General features: G+C 39.8%; 1 protein-coding gene across 1 annotated transcript in view; it reads left to right on the top strand.

Moving 5' to 3' along the window:
* DSCAM (Down syndrome cell adhesion molecule) overlaps positions 1–19663 on the top strand; it is a 413163-nt gene that overhangs the window by 378473 nt on the left and 15027 nt on the right. Inside the window, 4 exon segments of the mRNA XM_009328037.1 lie at positions 3044–3159; positions 5896–6045; positions 9773–9970; positions 13092–13394. Of these exon segments, the coding sequence (XP_009326312.1) occupies positions 3044–3159; positions 5896–6045; positions 9773–9970; positions 13092–13394 (767 nt within the window).

Below are 19663 nucleotides of genomic sequence, written 5' to 3'. Positions count from 1 at the left end.
GGAAAAAGGCCCATTTATCCACAGACTGTACATAAAAGCTGTACTCAATTGGACCCAAAGGCCCACGTACCCAAGTACGTGTCTTTCATAGCGGCCAAAAGCAGACACCTTGGTAGAGTAAAAGACTACAGCAAATGCATACTGACTCATTCCCCAGACAGGCACCCAGTCTCTAACAGTTTGGAGCTCAGAGATTCATTGAACCAGAGGGAATGAATTGTATTGTACACAGATCATTACAAGGACTGACAGGTAAAGAATATCCGTGGCACATGTTTAAGTTTGGAAATTTTATATCTGTAGGTTAAGGAAAATATAGGTAGATATGTTTCCTCCCTTTAAAGAATTAATCATTGGACTCCTCATCCACCAGAAGGTTATAATACTTTGATGCCTGAATTTTCCTACGTTAGAAAATACTTGGGCACCAAACGTCAAAATTGCAATCCTAAAAATCTTTGCCTCGCTGCCAAGTCCTAGAGGCACTTAATTGCTGTTGGCACTTTAGGTTTTTATAACCTGAAAGTTGAGCTATTGTGGTCTGCAGAAAATAATTCAAAATTCCTTGAGCCAGAAAGAGGTAGCATGCTAATCAGCAGCAATCCTCTTGCTACTGCCAATTGCCTGTTCTGTGTTTGGATACTCCATGTCACTGTGCTGCTGCATACAGGAGAATTAATTAGACCAGTAAGGACGAGAAGCGAGATCACACAAAACAAGGCGTAACTCTCGAGCATAGTAGGGAATTTTCCTGAATATAGAGAGGCCTGAGTTCCAGTTCTGGCTTAAAGGACCTTCCATGTATTTTGCATGAAGCTATCCCTGGAGCCAAGAATGGGATTCAGAATTCTCTCTTGGCAGGTGAGCAATATAACTGCAAACTTGGGGACCTGTCCTCCTGCTCCCTGTGGTCCAAACAATACTTTCTGCATGGCTGAGTACATTGCAATAGTAGGAATATAGAGTGTTTGTTCTGCAGAAGAGCTTCTAGCTCTCACTGGGATTCTGGGGTCTGCATTCTCTGAGGAAGTTGTCTGATTTGATCCCTTTGTCTCCTGCATCCCTGGTGAGCGGAGGAGGGGTGCAATGATGCATTTATTAGATTCAATTATGTATTGCACAGATTCTATACGTATCTGCATGTATCCTACAACTATTGGATTATTGATTATTACACAAAATTGGACCTCAGAAATTCAGTTTCCTACTTGATCACAGGTTTGCTCTATGATCTTGGACAAGCCCAACTTTTCAAGGGCATGTTTTCAAGCATATTTGGCATGCAGATAATATATTAGTCTCTGATTCTCCTAACATTTCAGCAACTTGACTGGAAACCAAGAGGAGAGTGGCATCTACTACATGCAGAGACTTTGCAGAGACTTTGAGAATGTCAGTGTGGAATTTATCTGCATTTTAGGATCCTAAATGTCATTGAAAATTTATGTGTTAATAAGACACTGTGACTACTATTCTCCACTGATTCTATATGGAGAAAAGTCTGGCAGCCCTTGGGTAGCTTTCCTGATATTTTGCTTCCATAATGATTAAATGAGGCATCAGTTGTAGGTTGTTTGAATGCATTTCAGCTGTCCATCTGTACATGATGGCAACAGTGCCACCTAACCACCCAGGTAAAGACAGAGACGTTAAAGTTTGAGATGCATAGATAATGTTAATGCCGGGGACCACAAGAACAGGGAAAGCCAGAAGGTAAGAATCAGCCAGAGAGGTGTACCTGTGTGCCTTGTAGATCTCACTCGTGGATTTGGAGCAAAATTACTGACCATGTGGCAAGGAAATTCCTCCTAAAAAGGACTCTAGGAGAACCTCCAAACCCGCAATAGTTAGGTCTTGCTCACATGGAGGCACAGCAGGAAGTTAAGGCAAATTGTCTAGAGGTGTGGGCTCATCACACATGCATTAATCTCCTATGTAGAGGCCCGCACTCAGGGAAGAAGCGAGCTTATCATCAAGCAGCTTAATAGTCCTCTGCTGATTCCATTAACAACAATAATTCATTGCCAAAGGAGAATTAAACCGAGTGATCTACAGCTATTTTGCACTAGAAAATGCACCTCCACTTGGATTTTAAAGCTCTTTGAAGCGTGAACACTTGGATCACACTACTGGCTGATTTGTCTTAACTTTCCTCAGTCTCCCTGCATAAAGAAGTGTTTGCAAACATTTCCTCTCCTCCAAAGAGTAATTACATCTAAAAGGGCAAAAAGGTTTCAGTGCAGTCTGAAGGTTTCTTGGTGCAAGCTCTGTATTAGAAATGATTGTAGCACTCAGTTTTACTATGCATTTTCATTTGCTTTCAGTAGGCAGCTCATTGAAGAAGTCATTTTCTGGTACACAAACTTCAAAATGTAATTGTTTCAATTTGCATGATGATAGAATAATTGTTTTATGTTCTTTTTTAGAATATTGCATCAATCAATTAGAAATAATCCATGAATGTAAACAAGATTTGCAATTTTAGTCTTGGAACATCAATGGGACTAAAACCTTGATTTATTTTATGCAGTTTATTAATGGAATCCCTAGTTATTACTTTGCTTTTTCATTTATCAATTCTTGTGATATTTGGAATTTATCTAATGAAAAATAATGAAAAGTTAAAAAAATAATTAGAAATTACTCAAGACATCATATTCCTACCAACCTCTTTGATCAGCTGTGTGTTTCTTTACTCATATTCATGAGGAATGAAAGGAAAGGTCTGTCCTGCAAAGTGTTTTTGCTAATTTCATTATATGACAACACTTGAAGAAAACTATATGAAATTTCCAGGAGATCCCCACTGATAAAGAATAGACCAAATCCCTCAACACTGTGCATTCATCTAACTGCTTGTCATGTGCAACAAATTAATACCACGCACTTGTTCTGAAGAGGGGAAAATAAGATGTATGAGTATTTTGCTGATTATAGTTATATTATTTTTTGTTTGAGCTGGACAGATTTAAAATGAGGAAGTTTGCAAGTATTCTTTCATTTAGGCTGAATGTTAAAGTGTTTGCTTCTCTTTTATTTTTAGCAAGAACACCAGAACATCAGATACACTTAATAAGCAGCAGCAAACACTGAGGATGCACATAGACATTCCCAGAGCACAGCTTCTGATTGAGGAGAGGGACACGATGGAGACCATTGGTAAACTCTTGTTGGGCTTGTTTTTGCTGGTTAATGCAACAGGCACTTGAGGTGGACTTCCTTTTCCCCACTGCACACAGCGAGAAAAAGAGCTGCAAAGTATTTTGCCACATTTGAAAACTGAACTGATTTTTTTTTTCTCCCCTTTGAATCATTTTCCACTTTAAGTAATCTCAGTACAGTATTAAAAATAATGCAGGACATTAGGAAAATGAAGCTGGTGGAAAGAGCTGCTTGAAGAAAATGTAAACGAAGACTTGCAGTTTTATGATTTTCATTTTGATTTCTCTTTTGGCTTTGACTAGACAGTTGGATCACTGGCATTACTTATAAGGAAAATGAAATTCTGAACCTACAATATCAGTAATTAAAGATTTGCAACAGTCAAATTCTAAAACTTACATGTTGCATACTGTATCTACCTGTTCATAGCAAATGAGATTTCAACATTTTGATCAGTTTTCAGCTTTTGTGTATCTATGCAAAATTCAAATCTAAACCTTTTCACACAACAGAAAATAAGATTTCTCATGTGGCTGGCACACAGCTGAACTGTCATGAAAAACAGAATTTTTTGGTGTTGGGTTTTTTTTTCCAAATAATTTAAACACAAGATGTCTGAAATCTCAAGGGAATAAAAATACGACCTGATCTCGTGACTGTATGGGTACACACTGTGGCAAGACCCTCCAGAATGACTGTTCTTGTTAGACTTCTAACTTTTTTGGATCAAAATCTGAAGCCTGTGATGGCTGAGAACGTAACAGCATCCCAGGGACGGTGTGGCCCGAGAGGAAAGCTCCACAAGCTGGGAACAGCATCTCTGCATCTCCTGTCCATGCCCACACTGGGGAGGGACAAGCTGCTTTAGCCCCGCACCCTGTCACGCTTGCTGCCAGTCTGGCATGGGGGGGTGGCCTCCGGGGACGTTTCACAGTTTGCGCTGCAGATTTGAAAAGGAGACCTATGCTTCACTTGAAATAGAGACTTTTTTTAATCCTGATTTGAGCTTCCCAAATTTTGCCTCTGTGATGCAGTCTTTTGTGCCAGGCTTCATCCTAAAGACAGTTTTTACTTTTGAGTTACAGTTGCTGAGCAATAGGGAGTTATAGTGGAAATACCATTAGTGCCTTAACTGTAGCAATGCGATCAGTGCCTTAGTAATAGCCAGTTCTCCACAAAGCACTCAGAATAAGCAGGCACTTTGGCAGTCTTTGACATAGTTTACTGCCAAGAGGCTTTATTCCCAACCTGAATAAGAGCTCATCTTTTGCCAGAGTAATTTGATTTCATAATGCTCATTCTATTTATGGCCTTCTTTGGGTAAAAAATGCTAGTTATGTTATTGTGCAGAACTGTTCGCCTTAATGGTGTCTTGTCAAGTTAAAAAAAAAACCACAACAAAAAACAGGAATGCTTAGAAGAAGCGGATCAACCTCTGCTGACTAGTAAATGCACGGAAGCCCCACTGCTGCCAGTCCCCTTAGAATTACATTACAAAGCAGTATGGCATAGCATAGCAGGAACTTCTTGTGGCTTTTATTACTATTAGGAATGGATAAAAAGACTGTAAAGAATGAAAAAGGAAGTCTGATAGCATGCAAATAATTGTTCTGCAGCACAGAGTCAGTGGAAGATTTATTGCTGTTAAACTTTCCAGGATCAAGTGGACCAGATTCCCCTTTGGAGTGAAATAAATACAATGCAGAGATCACAACTGAAAAAAAAAGTAATCTCTCTATAGCACTGGCATTCTGCAGGGATCAAGGTCTGTGTAGAAATTTGGTGTATATATCCTACCCCATAGGGAAGCAATAGGCAGCAGAACCATACCGCAGTAAAGGTCAGTGCTCACCTGTTTTTTCCCAGTCCTTCGCAAGCTCAGGCTTCACCTCGCACCTTTCTTTGCAGCTGCAGGAAAGCCCACAGTCAGCTGGACTATGTTATGAGAAACTTACATGACTCCCATAAAGCTCCTCAAAGCATCTTTTTCAAACCTACAGTAGTGAGGTTTGGTGCAGAAAGAGCTGGTAGGACTTAGCCCTTAGCTTCCAGAACAGCAAAACACTGGACTTAAGGATGCTTAGCTGTCCTTCAAGTATATTTCCATTGTCTTCACTGTGATACTCACATGCTTGACAATAAGCAGCTCCCTAAGAAGAGTCTTTTGTCACAGCCATCCCTTCTACAATATTCTGTCTCTGGAGAAAAAGCTGACTGGTAGAGGGTTAGTTAGCAACATTGCCTAATGACCTCCTTTTGGGAAGACATGGGTGATTTCACTGAGGACATTACTAGTTATGTCAATAAAAAGAAATAAATTTAATATGTTGTTGAAAAGCTCAGCTGAGCTCTCTGAAAATGAAGGGGAAGAGGGCAGTGTTCAAAAGATGGGAAAGAAAGAAATTAGGGCCAAAAATTATTAGACACAAATTAGCTTTTTGGAAGGATGCTTAATAGTCTGTCTTAGCTGCACATCTCTAAGGTGAAATCATAAAGACAAACATGAAAATTACACTTATTCTTTAGTTTTGTATGAACTTTCAGTTTAAACCCAGAGGCTCTCAAGCTGTGGTACACACTTCAGAGCCATCTTCAGCCCTGCAGAGAAGAGTGAGCTGCCACTGTCAGTGGTGGCACCCAGCTGAAAATAAGTCTGGGGACTGGCTGTAAAGCTCTTATGAAGGCAAACCCAAAATTCATTATTCAACATCTGATGGGTTTTTTTACTTACAGATGACAGATCAACAGTTCTGCTCACCGATGCCGACTTTGGAGAGACGTCTAAGCAGAAGTCACTGACTGTCACCCACACGGTACATTACCAGTCTGTGTCACAAGCTACAGGACCACTGGTGGATGTTTCTGATGCCCGGCCAGGAACAAGTAAGCATATAAGAGAGTATGTTATCTGGAAAGAAGAAAGCTATAAGAAAATGAATACTGTGCTCCTGCATTTGCATCCTCATAGGGTTTTTTCTTCAATCTGAAGGTTGAGAAAAATCTATGTAGGTCAGCAGAGAACATTTCTTATACAATTGCATTTAGTGATTCAATACAGTAAGAATCGCATATGCATCTGAAATGTAGGTGTAATTTGAAATAATTCATACCTGGCTTTCATTAAACCAAATGCATGCTAGATATTAATTTCTAGGATTTATTGCGTAAATTAGCTTAATGGCTTTTAGTGTCAAATATATTTTTTTCTCAGTGATCAATCTTTATTGTATTTCAAAATACGTCTTCCCTCCTTACCTCTCTATCAGGCAAGAAATACATTTCTCATTACTGCTTTTCTGAAAAAGTTGTATTTCCAATTTTAGTTATTATGGTAAATTACTTTTCCCAGATATATTCAGGTTGAGTTTTTCTTACAGTTATTAAAATAGTATCATAAATTAATATACTGCTGCAATCTATTCTTCTTAATTTCTCTCATGAATGTGTTCCATATCTATGTAAATGGAAAGAAATCACTAGATAGAAGGAATATTTATGAGTTAGGAATATTACCAAACTGTAGTTCACTAGCAGTGTGCAATTTCTAAAATCTCTTGGATTATTTCTATCCCCTGATCATTTCAGAATTTGTTTACTTGGTGAGTTTGGTGAACAAAAATGCTGAAAGCTCAGTTGTGCATCACCTAAAATGCAGATTATTTGAAAAATCTTCATTTCATCTTCATTTCCACCCCAGTCTTTATAAATGATAGCTATTCTAGTCCTGACCTTGTGGCTTTTCTAACTCTGACAGTGTTAAGCTATGGCTAGTTATTTCTTGAGGACTAGATTAGTACTCTCCATTTTTCATCTATGGAGAGTCATGACATTTGAATTAGAAGAGTCAAGACATTTGTTTTCTTTCTGGTACCAGTCTTGTCTCGCTCCTTTAGTTCATGTACATGCTGGCTAGCCTGCTCACTAAGAGCAAAAAATATCATATCATTTTTACCATGTTGGCAGATAAAGATCATCTGAGTAAACAATGGACTCTCAATTGTTTTCCAACCCTGTCTTTTCTAATACAGAAAGAGGCACCACACCAAAATTGCCTGCCTGTACCACACCACAGCATTTTATAGCACCAGCATCTTCCATTCCCAATCCCTTTTTTGTGTGCAGTTATGTGCTTCGGTCCACTGAAGTCAGGGAGAGACTTCCCTCAAATTAAACTGGGATTTAACTCACGTATGAGAGTATGATCTGTGTCCAGCGCAGCTTTGGAAATAGAAATCCACCATCACTTTTATTATGCAGTAAAGATCTGATTGCAGCAGTGCACAGGGCTGGGTCAGAGACTTTTAGGTTGTGTTCTCTGGATTTAAGACACTAATATAGCTTTGATCGAGGCTAGGCTGTGAGATTTTGTTTAGACCCACAGCTTTCTGTATGCAGAGGGGTGCAGTGCCCAGCTGGGTGGCTCAGAGGTTATGGATCTTCCTGCCTGAGCACACTCACACTCAAATTGGCAAATTTTCCCTTACAGCACATTTTAAGATGTTCTAGTTCTTTTGTATTTATTTATACCAGAGGTATGCTCTGTGAACATTTGCCTTGCTCGCCTCAGCTCTCTACAGTTATGTCTCAGCATATGACAACAGAGCTGGCTTAACAACAGGGGCACCAGATGTGCACCGGCAGCTCTGGAGCTTGCTGTGTCTGTGCTACAGAGACCCTTATGCAGGCGAAGCATAGCTGGTGCAGATCTGCGTGCTGGCAGCAGGCTCTCCCACCTCCTTCAAATTGCTCATGAAAGCCTACTGATTCACGGGATCAGAGAACAGTTGAGGTTGGAAGGGACCTCTGGGCACTGGCTAGTCCAACCCCTCTGCTTAAATCAAGGTCAGCTAGAGCTGGTTGCCCAGGGCCATGCCGAGACAACTTTTGAACATCTCCGAGGATGGAGACTCCACCACCTCTCTGGTGGAGAGCGTACCCGTACGTACTGAGCACAACCCGTACCAGTGCTCAGCCACCCTCACAGTAAAGTGTTTCCTGATGTTCAGAGGGAAGCTCCCATGTTTGGTCTTGTGGCCATTGCCTCTGTTCCTGTCACTGTGCACCACTGGCTCTGTCCTCTTTGCACCTTCCCTTCAAATATTTATACATGTTGATGAAATCCCCCCGATCCTTCTCTTCTCCAGACCAAGTCGACCCAGCACTGTGCCAAGAGTTTTCCCACCAGCACTCTCCTGTCCTTCAGGTCTTCCCTTGAAGGAGGCACAAGGATCACTTCTGGCTACACGACAGCCACGTGCCAACTTTCCACAGCTGGTACAAGCGGTGGTTTATACTGACAGGCTGGTCACGTCGTGCCAAGTGCATTTTTGGATGTTATCCATCTGAGGCGGCTATGTGTTGCACTACCAGGAGGATCAATTATCAGTTGCACCGGGTTCATATTTTTCCACTGCTGTAGGGGGAAGATGTGAAATAGAAGGATCAGACCATAGCTGGTATTTGTAAATAAATACCTTGTTTCTTTGAAGTGGCAGAATACAAATTCGTACTAGGAATGCTTAGGCACAAGCGATGCTCAGAGCCATTATCTGGGTATTGTTTTTTTCTTTAAATTGCTTCTGCTAAAGTCTCTTACCTCAAAGACTGACAACTTCGCCATTTGAATATCAAAGAACATTTGAATAAATTTGAATTTTTCATTTCTAATACCTTTTCTCTCTATTGTTAGTAACATCCTTTCACAAGTTTCGAAGAGAGAGTCACTTTCTCTTTGCCACATAATGATTTTTCTATTCCACTTGCTTTGTTAGGGAGTGCAAGCCTCACTTTTACAGAAGAACTATTTATTAACAAAATTAAGGAGGTCAATTTTGGCAGATAGTTCCCTTCTACCCCCTTGGTCAACAAATTATCTCTAGGATAATAAAAATAAAACATTGCTGACCTTAAACAAGTAGCAGATGATTTTTAAAGTTGAAGAAATTGTATTTATTTACTACTTTTTTTAAAAAAAGTCAAATCTTTATGAACCTGTTCCTACTGAAACTCTGATGGCACTATTACAGGTTATGTTTTATGTCTCGGCTACTTGTTAAAAAAAATAGGGAATCTGTAGCTGATTAAAACCGTAATATAGTAAAAGTATTAGTAAAATGTCCAGAATAGGAAATTGTGTCACCACATTTCTGAACACATGTTTTTACAAACTGAGGGTAGGTACCTGGTGTAGGGTGTTTCTGAGGGCACATCTACGCTGTTCATTTACCTTAGACTTCACTTGAGATATGGTGTGAAATCCCTGACCAGATCTACTTGCCTTGTGCTCTTTCACATCTCAAAGTGGTTTTGGTACTGGAGAACTGCTTATGTTGGAGTAAAGGGATAATGAATGTGTCAATGGGAGATTGATGAGGCTTTTGGCTGTTCAGTTGCACCCTTGCATGGTTTCATTAGAAAGAGGGTATTTTAAAAAAGCTTTAGCATTTTGGTAAGGAACAGCACTTTCACTGCTCATTTTTCTTCCACAAATAATGTTTTGTGGGGTTTTTTTAACCAACATGATTTCAGTGGCCATCGCCTTCTGACAGGGCTTGTTTCCTTATCAATTCAAGAGCCTAGTGGCAAAGACCCTCTCTGTTATCCATCACAGATCCTACCACAAGGAGGAGTGCCAAAACTGGACCTACAGCTCGTAACCGCTACGCTAGTCAGTGGACCCTCAACAGACCTCACCCCACCATATCAGCTCATACCCTCACCACAGACTGGAGGCTGCCCACCCCCAGGCCAGCAGGATCAGTGGACAAGGAAAGTGACAGCTACAGCGTCAGCCCCTCGCAGGACACAGGTACGGGGTGGTCTGCAGGGCTGCGCTATGAAAACAAGACAGCAGTAGCTGCAGTAACCTTCTTGGTCCTTGATGTACTTCATTTGGTGCTTAGGTGTCATTATTTTTTCCTTGCTAGGGTGTTTTTCTGTAGGCTATTGATAAGGGGTGACACACATGTGTAGTGCTAATGATAACAAATATTGTGCCCATGGTTCCCATGCCACACACGCATACTGGAGTCCTTTGAAAGATATGGTGGTAATTTTTCAAGTAGCTGAAGTGCTGTATGTCCTGTATCTGAAGAAAAATGTAGGAGAATTTGCTGCATGAAGTGGCATTGACCAGGACGGGGCAATATTAGCAACCAAGAATATTCCTGAGTCATAGGTGGAATGGTTTTAAGGTTTGAGCTACCTTGAGGTTAGTGTTTTCCTTTTCCCATCCATGTAATACGTTCACAGAGTTTATTCTAAGTGGAAAAAAATGAGAGGGAAAAACCTGGAATTAGAGTCCAAGTCAAAATCTATTCATATCGCTGAATACTGCAGCAGCTAGCTCTGATTTTCCTGAGAAACAGCATAGGTTTTATGCCTCTAGATCATAAGTGAGGAGACACTGAATACATATTCTGCCTGCAGTCTTCATCTCCTCTTGATGTCTCCACATTATAAATGCAATTGTAACTGAAAAAAAAGCTTTCTCCTTTGCCCTACACTGAACAAGTGACAAAAAAAATAGGCAAATAAATAAGTAAATTAGTAAGCAGAATAGTCATGAAGCAGATCTAATAAAGGTTAAATATGAAGAAAGGTAAAATACTATTCAATGTTATGCCTGACAGAAGCAAATCCAGGTTTACTCTGGTCTCCTCAGAAGGAATTGCCTACCTTCCATTCTGATTTTAGGGGAAAAGTGTTTGTCACATGAAAAAGCTATGTGTTAGAGCTACAAAGCAGTAGGTGTGAGTGGCCTTTCACTACAAAAACCAGTATGACTTTTCATTCTCTCTATAAGAACAAGCATCTGACTTCCCTTACATCTAGTAATTTATAGGTTGGAGTTCTCATCTTTTCACAATTCATCCTCTTAAACTTGTAGACCCCTATGTTGTCTGCATAGGGTAACAGCACTCAATAGATACCTCTAGCCAGCTGGCAAACTTCATCCTGATTTCTTCAGGTAGAATTATCATAAGGCTTTAAGGATTAACTCTAATAGCTATACAGATACAAATACAAATAGCAAATGTTATCTCAGAAACCCTTTTTGTAGACATTCCACATTTCAGGTGCACTTGCGTGTGTTCCAACGTTTTGTCACCCAAGGATATTTTCCAATGTGCGTGGCAAAGGACAGAGAATTCCATTTGTTGTGTGGTTTAATAGACAAACTACATGTAATTTTGTAAACAGACTTCATAATCTATGTTTTAACATGGATAGTCTCCTACTCTATGTCTACCCTTGAACACGCAGTGATTTACATAAGGGATAGCAAGTTTTAGATCATGCTCAAGAAAGGTTTTCTTGTGCCAAAATGTAGCTCTAATATGACACTTGGTTTCTGGGGAAAGAATAGAATCAGTTTAATCTAAGTACGTCAGAAGTTTAAAATTTCCAAATAAACATTATAATAGATGTAGCCAAATTATGTGTTCAAGAATCAATTGAACTAATGTGCACATTTTATCACTTTTCCAATATGGAGTTCAGATTTCTGAATCTAGTTGATGCACTTGATACTTGGCAGAATTTAGCACTTCTTATCAAAACAATTCCAGGTTTACAAAGCAGGAGCTTTTAAGCTTAGGAGAAATGTATTGCAGCAGTTCATAGCTGCAACTAAGTTCTAATGTTCTAACTAGAGGCCATTAGAAATTTTCTGATGAATCTAGGTTTCATGAAGTTCACCCTGGGTTTGGATGAACTTTCATCAAATCTAAAGTAGGTGTTCAAGCAGATTCTTCCTGGAATAGTCTCCCCAGGTCATGGGATATAGGAAGCTGCAGGTCCTGAGCTTCATGGACCAAACTGGGACCTTTGCATGACCATCATATTTACAGACATTGCTCTACGGTATTGGGCAACTGCAGCCTTCCAGGAGTTTGCAGTTGATCAGTATCGTGGTTTAACTCTATCCCAGCTGAAACCAGGAAAATCAGAAATTTGGAAAGACATTATTTTGGTCTGATTTACAAATCAAATGTGAAAAACAGAATGATATTTCCTGGGGATGAGGGGGGAAGCCTTGTTTAAGTTCTGGTCAGCTCAAAATCTTAAGCAAGTTACAGCATATTGTAGAAGTACTTGTCATTTTAAATAATGCATGGTCCTATTTACAAGTGGCAGGAGTGTTGTTCTTTGTGCACAATGAAAACTGATGCAAGGATCCTAGCACACAATAAAAAAGATAAAGATTTGCAATAACAACACAGTTGCCTCTGGCTGCTATAGGAGTCCCATTTTTATGAATTAGCTATTACATTGTGCCTGTTTATTGAACATCACCAAGAATGTCTGAAAGTGTACAGATCTTGTGATGAAACATGACTTCTGCCCAAGGAACTTTTTAAAGTCCTCTGCTCTTCCAGCCCACTGAAGTAGAAGTGCAATGGGTGCAACAGACCAGTGACTTGTCCCCGCAGAAATGAGCACTGCATTTCCAGAATGCTTTTAAATGTATCAGTAGCCATTTACATCTTCAATAATAGTGCTTGTTTAAGAAATATTGATATTCTCAGAAACTCATCAGCAGAAAAGAACAGCTTCTAGGTCATAATAGCCTGTGTGTCAAATATGAAGCCCCCATTACCTTCAGCAGCACTGAAAAAAGCACCTGAATGACTGCAGGCTGGTAGCTACCAAACAATATTGCTTTCATAAGACCTTTGTTCCATGTAAAATGAGTTAGTATTTTACCTGGTGTCTAGAGAGACAATGTTTGAGAGACACTGCCTTTATATTTGACCTTTGTCCTCAGGGCTTTCTGAAGCAGAGTGAAGCAGACTCATTTAAATCACCTTGATAATTTCAAGGGCTCTGCATTTTATTAAGAAATACTATCATGTTCATAGCTTTTCTTCCAAAAAAGATTGTGCAGATGTTTTCCTTCTCCCATTATTTATATTTCTGATGTTTAGATCGAGCAAGAAGCAGCATGGTCTCCACAGAAAGTGCCTCCTCAACATACGAAGAGCTAGCAAGAGCATATGAGCATGCAAAAATGGAAGAGCAGCTGAGACATGCGAAGTTCACCATTACAGAATGCTTCATATCAGACACATCGTCGGAGCAGCTCACGGCAGGGACTAATGACTACACAGACAGTCTGACCTCAAGCACGCCGTCAGAGTCGGGGATTTGCAGGTTTACCGCATCTCCCCCCAAACCTCAGGATGGAGGGCGAGTGATGAACATGGCAGTTCCAAAGGCACATCGACCAGGTGAGACACTAGAGGTAACATTTTGGTCCTTGGGGTGAGCGTTTCACTCCATGCCTAGGCTAGTTAACAGGAAAGAAAGGAAGAAAGTGCACAATATATCCTGTAACTACTTACAGAGATAATTGCTTTTTGTCCCAGCTAATATAACATTTAAGTATATTCTCGCATATACAGAAAAATGAGGAACTTTGAAATCTAGGAACAGAAAGGGCCTGTCTAGGCCATCAACTCAACTCCTCTACAGCTGCAGCCATCAAGCGATAGACCTTTCTGGGGTAAATAAGACCATATGGGGGTACACATGCCCATCTCCAACTCAAACCACCCACTAATAAAACGTGTTTTACAGCAATACTTTGCGCTTGAGAGCAAAGGTTTGCTATCAGAACAGTTCATAAAGACAGATTGTAGAAGATGTAATATCCCTTCTGCCTTGTAGCTTGTCAAAGGTGTAATAACCCTTCAGTGATGTTCTTGAGCTATTATACTCTCTCTTTGACATCTACTAATATCAAACCAGGATTATCTAAAAGGAGGTGAATAAAAAATGGAGAAAATGAAGACAGTGGAGTAGCTCAAGGGATATGGAGCCTTCTACTTTCAGACAAATTTAAACCCAATCCAACTTCTTACTGACTGAAAGTGTATGAGGGACATCCATCTGTTGGGCTCAATCACATTTCCAGTTCACAAAGGATGCTGTTTCCAGTGATATCCTAGTTCACAATAGCATAGGTAGATTATTTGTGGAACTCTGAGATCAAACACATTATAAAATCTTCTCAGAAGATTTGCCAGTCTTTGTTACAGAATACATGATGTGAGGAGGATAAAAATGGGGAAAAGGCATAATTATATTTGTGCGCTTTCTGAAAACATGATTTATTTTATTTTATTTTTATTTAGTATATACATTTGCTCATATATGTAAAAAAGAGTAATGAATAAACTATGGTCTTTTGCTTAACTTACACTATAAATGGAAAAGCAGTTGTTGTGAGGACAGAGGAATGGAAGATAGACAGTGGTATTAGGAAAGTGATTCAAAAGCAGGACCTGACACTGAAAAGAAAGCATAAAGGGTTTTGCTAGAGAAAGCTAAAAGAACGTGGGAAGAAAAAGACCAAGCAGAAGGTAGAAAGTTATAAACCACAAGCCAGGAAATTAGTGTGTCATACAGATAGATAAGAAGGTAAATAAGTAGGAAATAAAATAGTGAGAAAAATGACTGATTTCTGTGTGGTCACAGAGTAGAACCACAAACTGAGGAGCTGTAGAAATAGATAAAGATAGAAATAATTTTCATTTCTAACTCAAAAAAAGTAAGATAAATATTTGTCCTTGCTCTGCTAAAGGAAAGCATCTGCATTAACAGCTAAGTCAAAATTGCAGCCCTCTCCTTCCAGTCAGTCAACAAACATTTTTTATCATTTCTTTAACAAATAGCTTACCCTCTTCCTTTCATGTTCCAAATACATTATTTATGCATATTTATTATTTGGAAATATTCTAATATATTCCATATAAAGATGATTTTCTTGAGGGCATACAGCACCAAAAGCTGGTCCCTGTGCTTGAGTTAAAAGCTTCCGGAGTTGGAACATCGTCAGAGCCCCTTTAGTGAATTACAGACTTGTAGCCATCTTTAGCTCTGTTAGTTTAAATGGCTTGAATTTTTACCTGCTTTTCTTGATTAGCTTCAGCTTTCCTTTGCAGTAAGGAAATGAAATATATTCTGAAATGGATAATTAGCTTCAATACCTTAAAAAAAATCGAGTGTTCCAGTGGAGCAACTTGAATGTTGGCCCATAAATATTGAATGATATGTTATTAAAGGTTACTTTATGAAGGACTTCAAACAAAATATATGGGTAGGAAGAATTTTCAGTAGTAGCAGGCAGATCAATATTTTTAGTGTTCAAATCAGTGAGGAAAGACTTACTGGGCATCTTCTTTCACCCACTACTTCAGAAATTCTGTGGAAGTAATTAATAGTTCAAATACAATTAATCAAAGTAATTCTACATTTGGGAACATGGAGAAGAAATAAAAAAGTTAAGGTATTTAGATTAAGCAGATGAGAACATCTTAGATGAAACGCTGACTGCTTCTTCAGCACATCTTTATTCTTCCTTGAAGTCAGTCTTTTCTTTCAAGATAACTTTTACCTGTTTTCATGGTGCTTTGCTTTCCTTCTCCCCCAACTTGATCTCTTTCTTGTACAATGTCACTTTCAATAACTTATGCCTCCTCCTTCCTAATTTCTGATCTCACTTTTCAAACTGCCTGTAATGCTTCCTATTGCAACTTTTATGGTTGCAATAAAGGTTTAGGAGTCTGCAATAAGTAGTATTTGTTTTTCAAAATAATCCCCAGCAATTATAAGACATTCTCAGAAAGACTGTAACAAAAAGTTATTTTGATAAATGGGACACTTTTGAAAATAATCTACCCGATGTTAAGGCTGCAACTTTACTCAAGAAAAGTAACAATGGAGTTCACTGGTGAAGACTTTGTCAGCCATAACTGACTGAGCTCTTACAGCACCTATTTCTTAGCTTGTTGCTACCATAAGTGTTTGGTATGAGCAAGCTAAATGTTAGATCACCTGAGGCTTGACTTCAGAAGACCTTCCTGTGAGTTTCTGAGGGCCTCCCAACTCATGTCACCAATTGTTCCCTTGCTTTTCCTGAGCATCTCATAGGATCCTTTTGTACCTGTGTAGTCAAGCCCACTGATCAAACCATCTGCTTTATCCAACAGGCAGTGTTTGAGACCTCAGGTTGCTCCAAATTGAATAGTTAATGATTAGGCATAGGGAACCTGAATGCTTTTTCATTGGAGGAGGAAAAGGGGTCACCAGGATTCAATGACCTGTATTCTGGGGGCTGACATCAACCTGCTGTGACGTTTCCAACTTCCATACCATTTTCATTCAGAAATTGAATCAAAACATTTGATCATCTCATCAGCTTGAATTATATTTGAATGGCTCATCAGATGTCTAGGCAAGCTTAGTAACTGATCATTTCTAGCACTGTAACTATGAATTAGGATTGTCTTTTCAAAACTTCTACACATTATGTACAATTCTAACTCTGTTATTAGTAATGCATAATAGTTGATTGCCTCATATTCTAGCCCACTGTAAGTCTTCTAGTAGACCTTTTCCCTTCCGGTCAGCTGGTGCTGCAGATACACACTCAGGTCAGCAGTCAGAACTGCATCTGATTTCTGGTTTTCTGCACTTTTTTCCTGACATTTAGTTTACAGAAACCAGAATCAGTTTCATGAAGTCAACTCAGACATGGGAGCTAAAAATGCAAGGATTTTGCCATGAAACAATAATGATAATTTCATAAAGAAAAATAGAGCAATCATGCCTAACGTCACAATAAACAGTAAATAAGGAAACAAAGTGATTTTGGCACACTGAATCCGAGACATGAACCGGGACTTCAGAATGATCTGGATATTTGGCATGGTTATTCTTTTATAATTTAGACTGCCAAATGTATTGTCCTGTAATACACATTTCTAGATTTCATCTGAATTTATTGCATCACAGAATCACAGAACAATTGAGGTTGGAAGGGACCTCTCGAGGTCATCTGGTCTAACCCCCCCCTACTCAAGCAGGGCCACCTATGGTAGATTTTCTGGGACTGTGTCCAGTTGAGTTTTGAGTATCTCCAAGGATGGAAACCCCACAGCCTCTCTGGATGCCGGTGCTCAGTCACCCTCACAGTAAATAAATGTTTCCTGATGTTCAGACAGAGCCTCCTGTGTTTCAGTTTGTGCCCATTGCCTCTGGTCCTGTCACTGGGCACCACGGAGACATCAGGCTACTTCTAGTTGTCTGTACAAGCAGCTGTAGATGTTTTCTGCATTATGGTCTTGACATCAGGCCAAAACTTTCAAATATATAGAGAAGGTGTTATTAAACAGTCTTCAATAAAAAATATTTTAGGAGTTGCATTTTTGTTAAACTTTTGAAAAGCCATAGCTACAGGAAATAGAACAGGGAAGTAAGATTTTTTAATTAATTCCTGCATTTTGAAAGCATGTCTTATGCATCCTTGCATTCTGATCTTTAGAATTCCATAGACAAATTTTTGGAAAAAGATGAGATTATTTGTAGGTTTTGCTTCAGCATCAACAATAACATCATTATTTTTCCTTTTATAACACATTATAAACCACCAAGCAAACTGAAATTGCTGCTTAACAACAGCTTCTGCATAGCTTCCAAAAACGAAAGGATGGATGCAGACCTGCACATGGGTTTTTGTGGACTTCACAGAGCTGGCAGACCTAATCTGCCCAGGCCTTGAAGCTGACCCACTGCAGATGGTGACAGTTTTCCGTAAACCATCAGAATAGTCATGTGTCCCAGGAAGGACATTAAAAGAGAAAATTGAAGCAGTAGAGATAGCAGTATTTTAAATACAGCAGTATTTTAAACATGTGGGATAAATCACATCCTTTAGAAAAGTGGATCTTCAATTCCTAACGTCCGTGCAGTGTTAATATTCTTCATGGTATAAAAATGATGTCAATACATTGTTAGCATTGCATCTTTCTCAGCATCAAAACTCCCAGAAGTTTGTGATTATGATTACTGTTCTCCTCCCCACAGTTGTCACTAACTAGAATTTTGGTTAGCAAGGTCGGGTCCTCAAGGAATAGGCATAGTGGGCAATCCTCAACAGTATACTAGTCTTTCCAGATCAAAACTGAGGCACTTTTTCATATTGATATTCAGAAACTTCAACAATTGTTACCCAAAGTTTACCTGGGACATTGAAAAATGAGTCAGTCCCTTGTCCTCCAAAGTTGTCATTCAAATCTTGCAGTCAGAAACTTGGTGGGACAGAAATTGGAAAGAAATATACTCTCTTCCTGCCTCCCACTGTGCCATCAAAGAGTCTGTAATGTAAAAAAGTGGAAGATAATTGTAGAGGTAAAAAAAGTTTTATAATAATGTTTCTCTTTTCTGTTTTAAAAATATTAACCACAAATTGAGTTATCATAACAATTATTCTTAACTGCAATAAACATTGCAGTAGCAGTTGATTAAAAATAGATGCCTGTTATTATAATTTTAAATCTCAGTAATAGCCTCAGCCAAAAAGCCTCTTGGGTTTTTTCCTCTCTTTACTACTAAATTATTGTACTTGAGAAAAGAACAGCTATTAACTGGGAAATATTTTTATATTTCTGTGCTTCCCAAGTGCTATTTATGTGTTTTTTGTGGACAGACCACTTACTTGCATCCTCTGGCAATGGAACTCATGCTTGGAAGAAATAATATCTGACAGGCATTTGAATAGGAAATATCTAGAAAGTTTTCATCAAGTCTCTTGCTATTTGCAGAAACCTCCCTTTCACAGGGGTACTGCAAAACTCAGACCCCCAGATTGTAGAATCATAGAATCATAGAATAGTTTGGGTTGGAAGGGTCATCTAGTCCAACCCCCCTGCCGTGGGCAAGGACATCTTCAACTAGATCAGGATGCCCAGAGCCCCGTCCAGCATGACCTGGAATGTTTCCAGGGATGGGGCATCCACCACCTCTCTGGGCAACTTCTTCCAGTGCTTCACCACCCTCAGCGTAAAAAATTTCTTCCTTATATCTAGTCTAAATCTGCCCTCTTTTAGTTTAAAGCCATTCCCCCTTGTCCTGTCGCAACAGGCCCTGCTAAAAAGTTTGTCCCCATCTTTCTTAGAAGCCCCCTTTAAGTACTGATAGGCTGCAATAAGGTCTCCCCGAAGCCTTCTCCTCTCCAGGCTGAAAAAGCCCAACTCTCTCAGCCTTTCCTCACAGGAGAGGTGTTCCATCCCCCTGATCATTTTCATGGCCCTCTTCTGGACCTGCTCCAACAGGTCCATGTCCTTCTTCTGCTGAGGGCTCCAGAGCTGGACACAGTCCTCCAGGTGGGGTCTCACCAGAGCAGAGTAAAGGGGCAGAATCACCTCCCTCGACCTGCTGGCCACGCTGCTTTTGATGCAGCCCAGGATACGATTGGCCTTCTGGGCTGCACAGTGCTGGCTCGCAGCCCAGCTGTCCAGCTTTTCATCCACCACTACCCCCAAGTCCTTCTCAGCAGGGCTGCTCTCAATCCCTTCATTCCCCAGCCTGTATTGATACCGGGGGTTGCCCCGACCCAGGTGCAGGACCTTGCTCTTGGCCTTGTTAAACCTCATGAGGTTCACACAGGCCCACTTCTCCAGCTTGTCCAGGTCCCTCTGGATGGCATCCCGTCCCT

This window comes from Pygoscelis adeliae, unplaced genomic scaffold (assembly GCF_000699105.1).
Source record: "Pygoscelis adeliae isolate BGI_AS28 unplaced genomic scaffold, ASM69910v1 Scaffold154, whole genome shotgun sequence".
Lineage (NCBI taxonomy): Eukaryota > Metazoa > Chordata > Aves > Sphenisciformes > Spheniscidae > Pygoscelis > Pygoscelis adeliae.
Note: the sequence above shows the minus strand (reverse complement) of the source record. Positions and strands in the feature narration are given on the sequence as shown.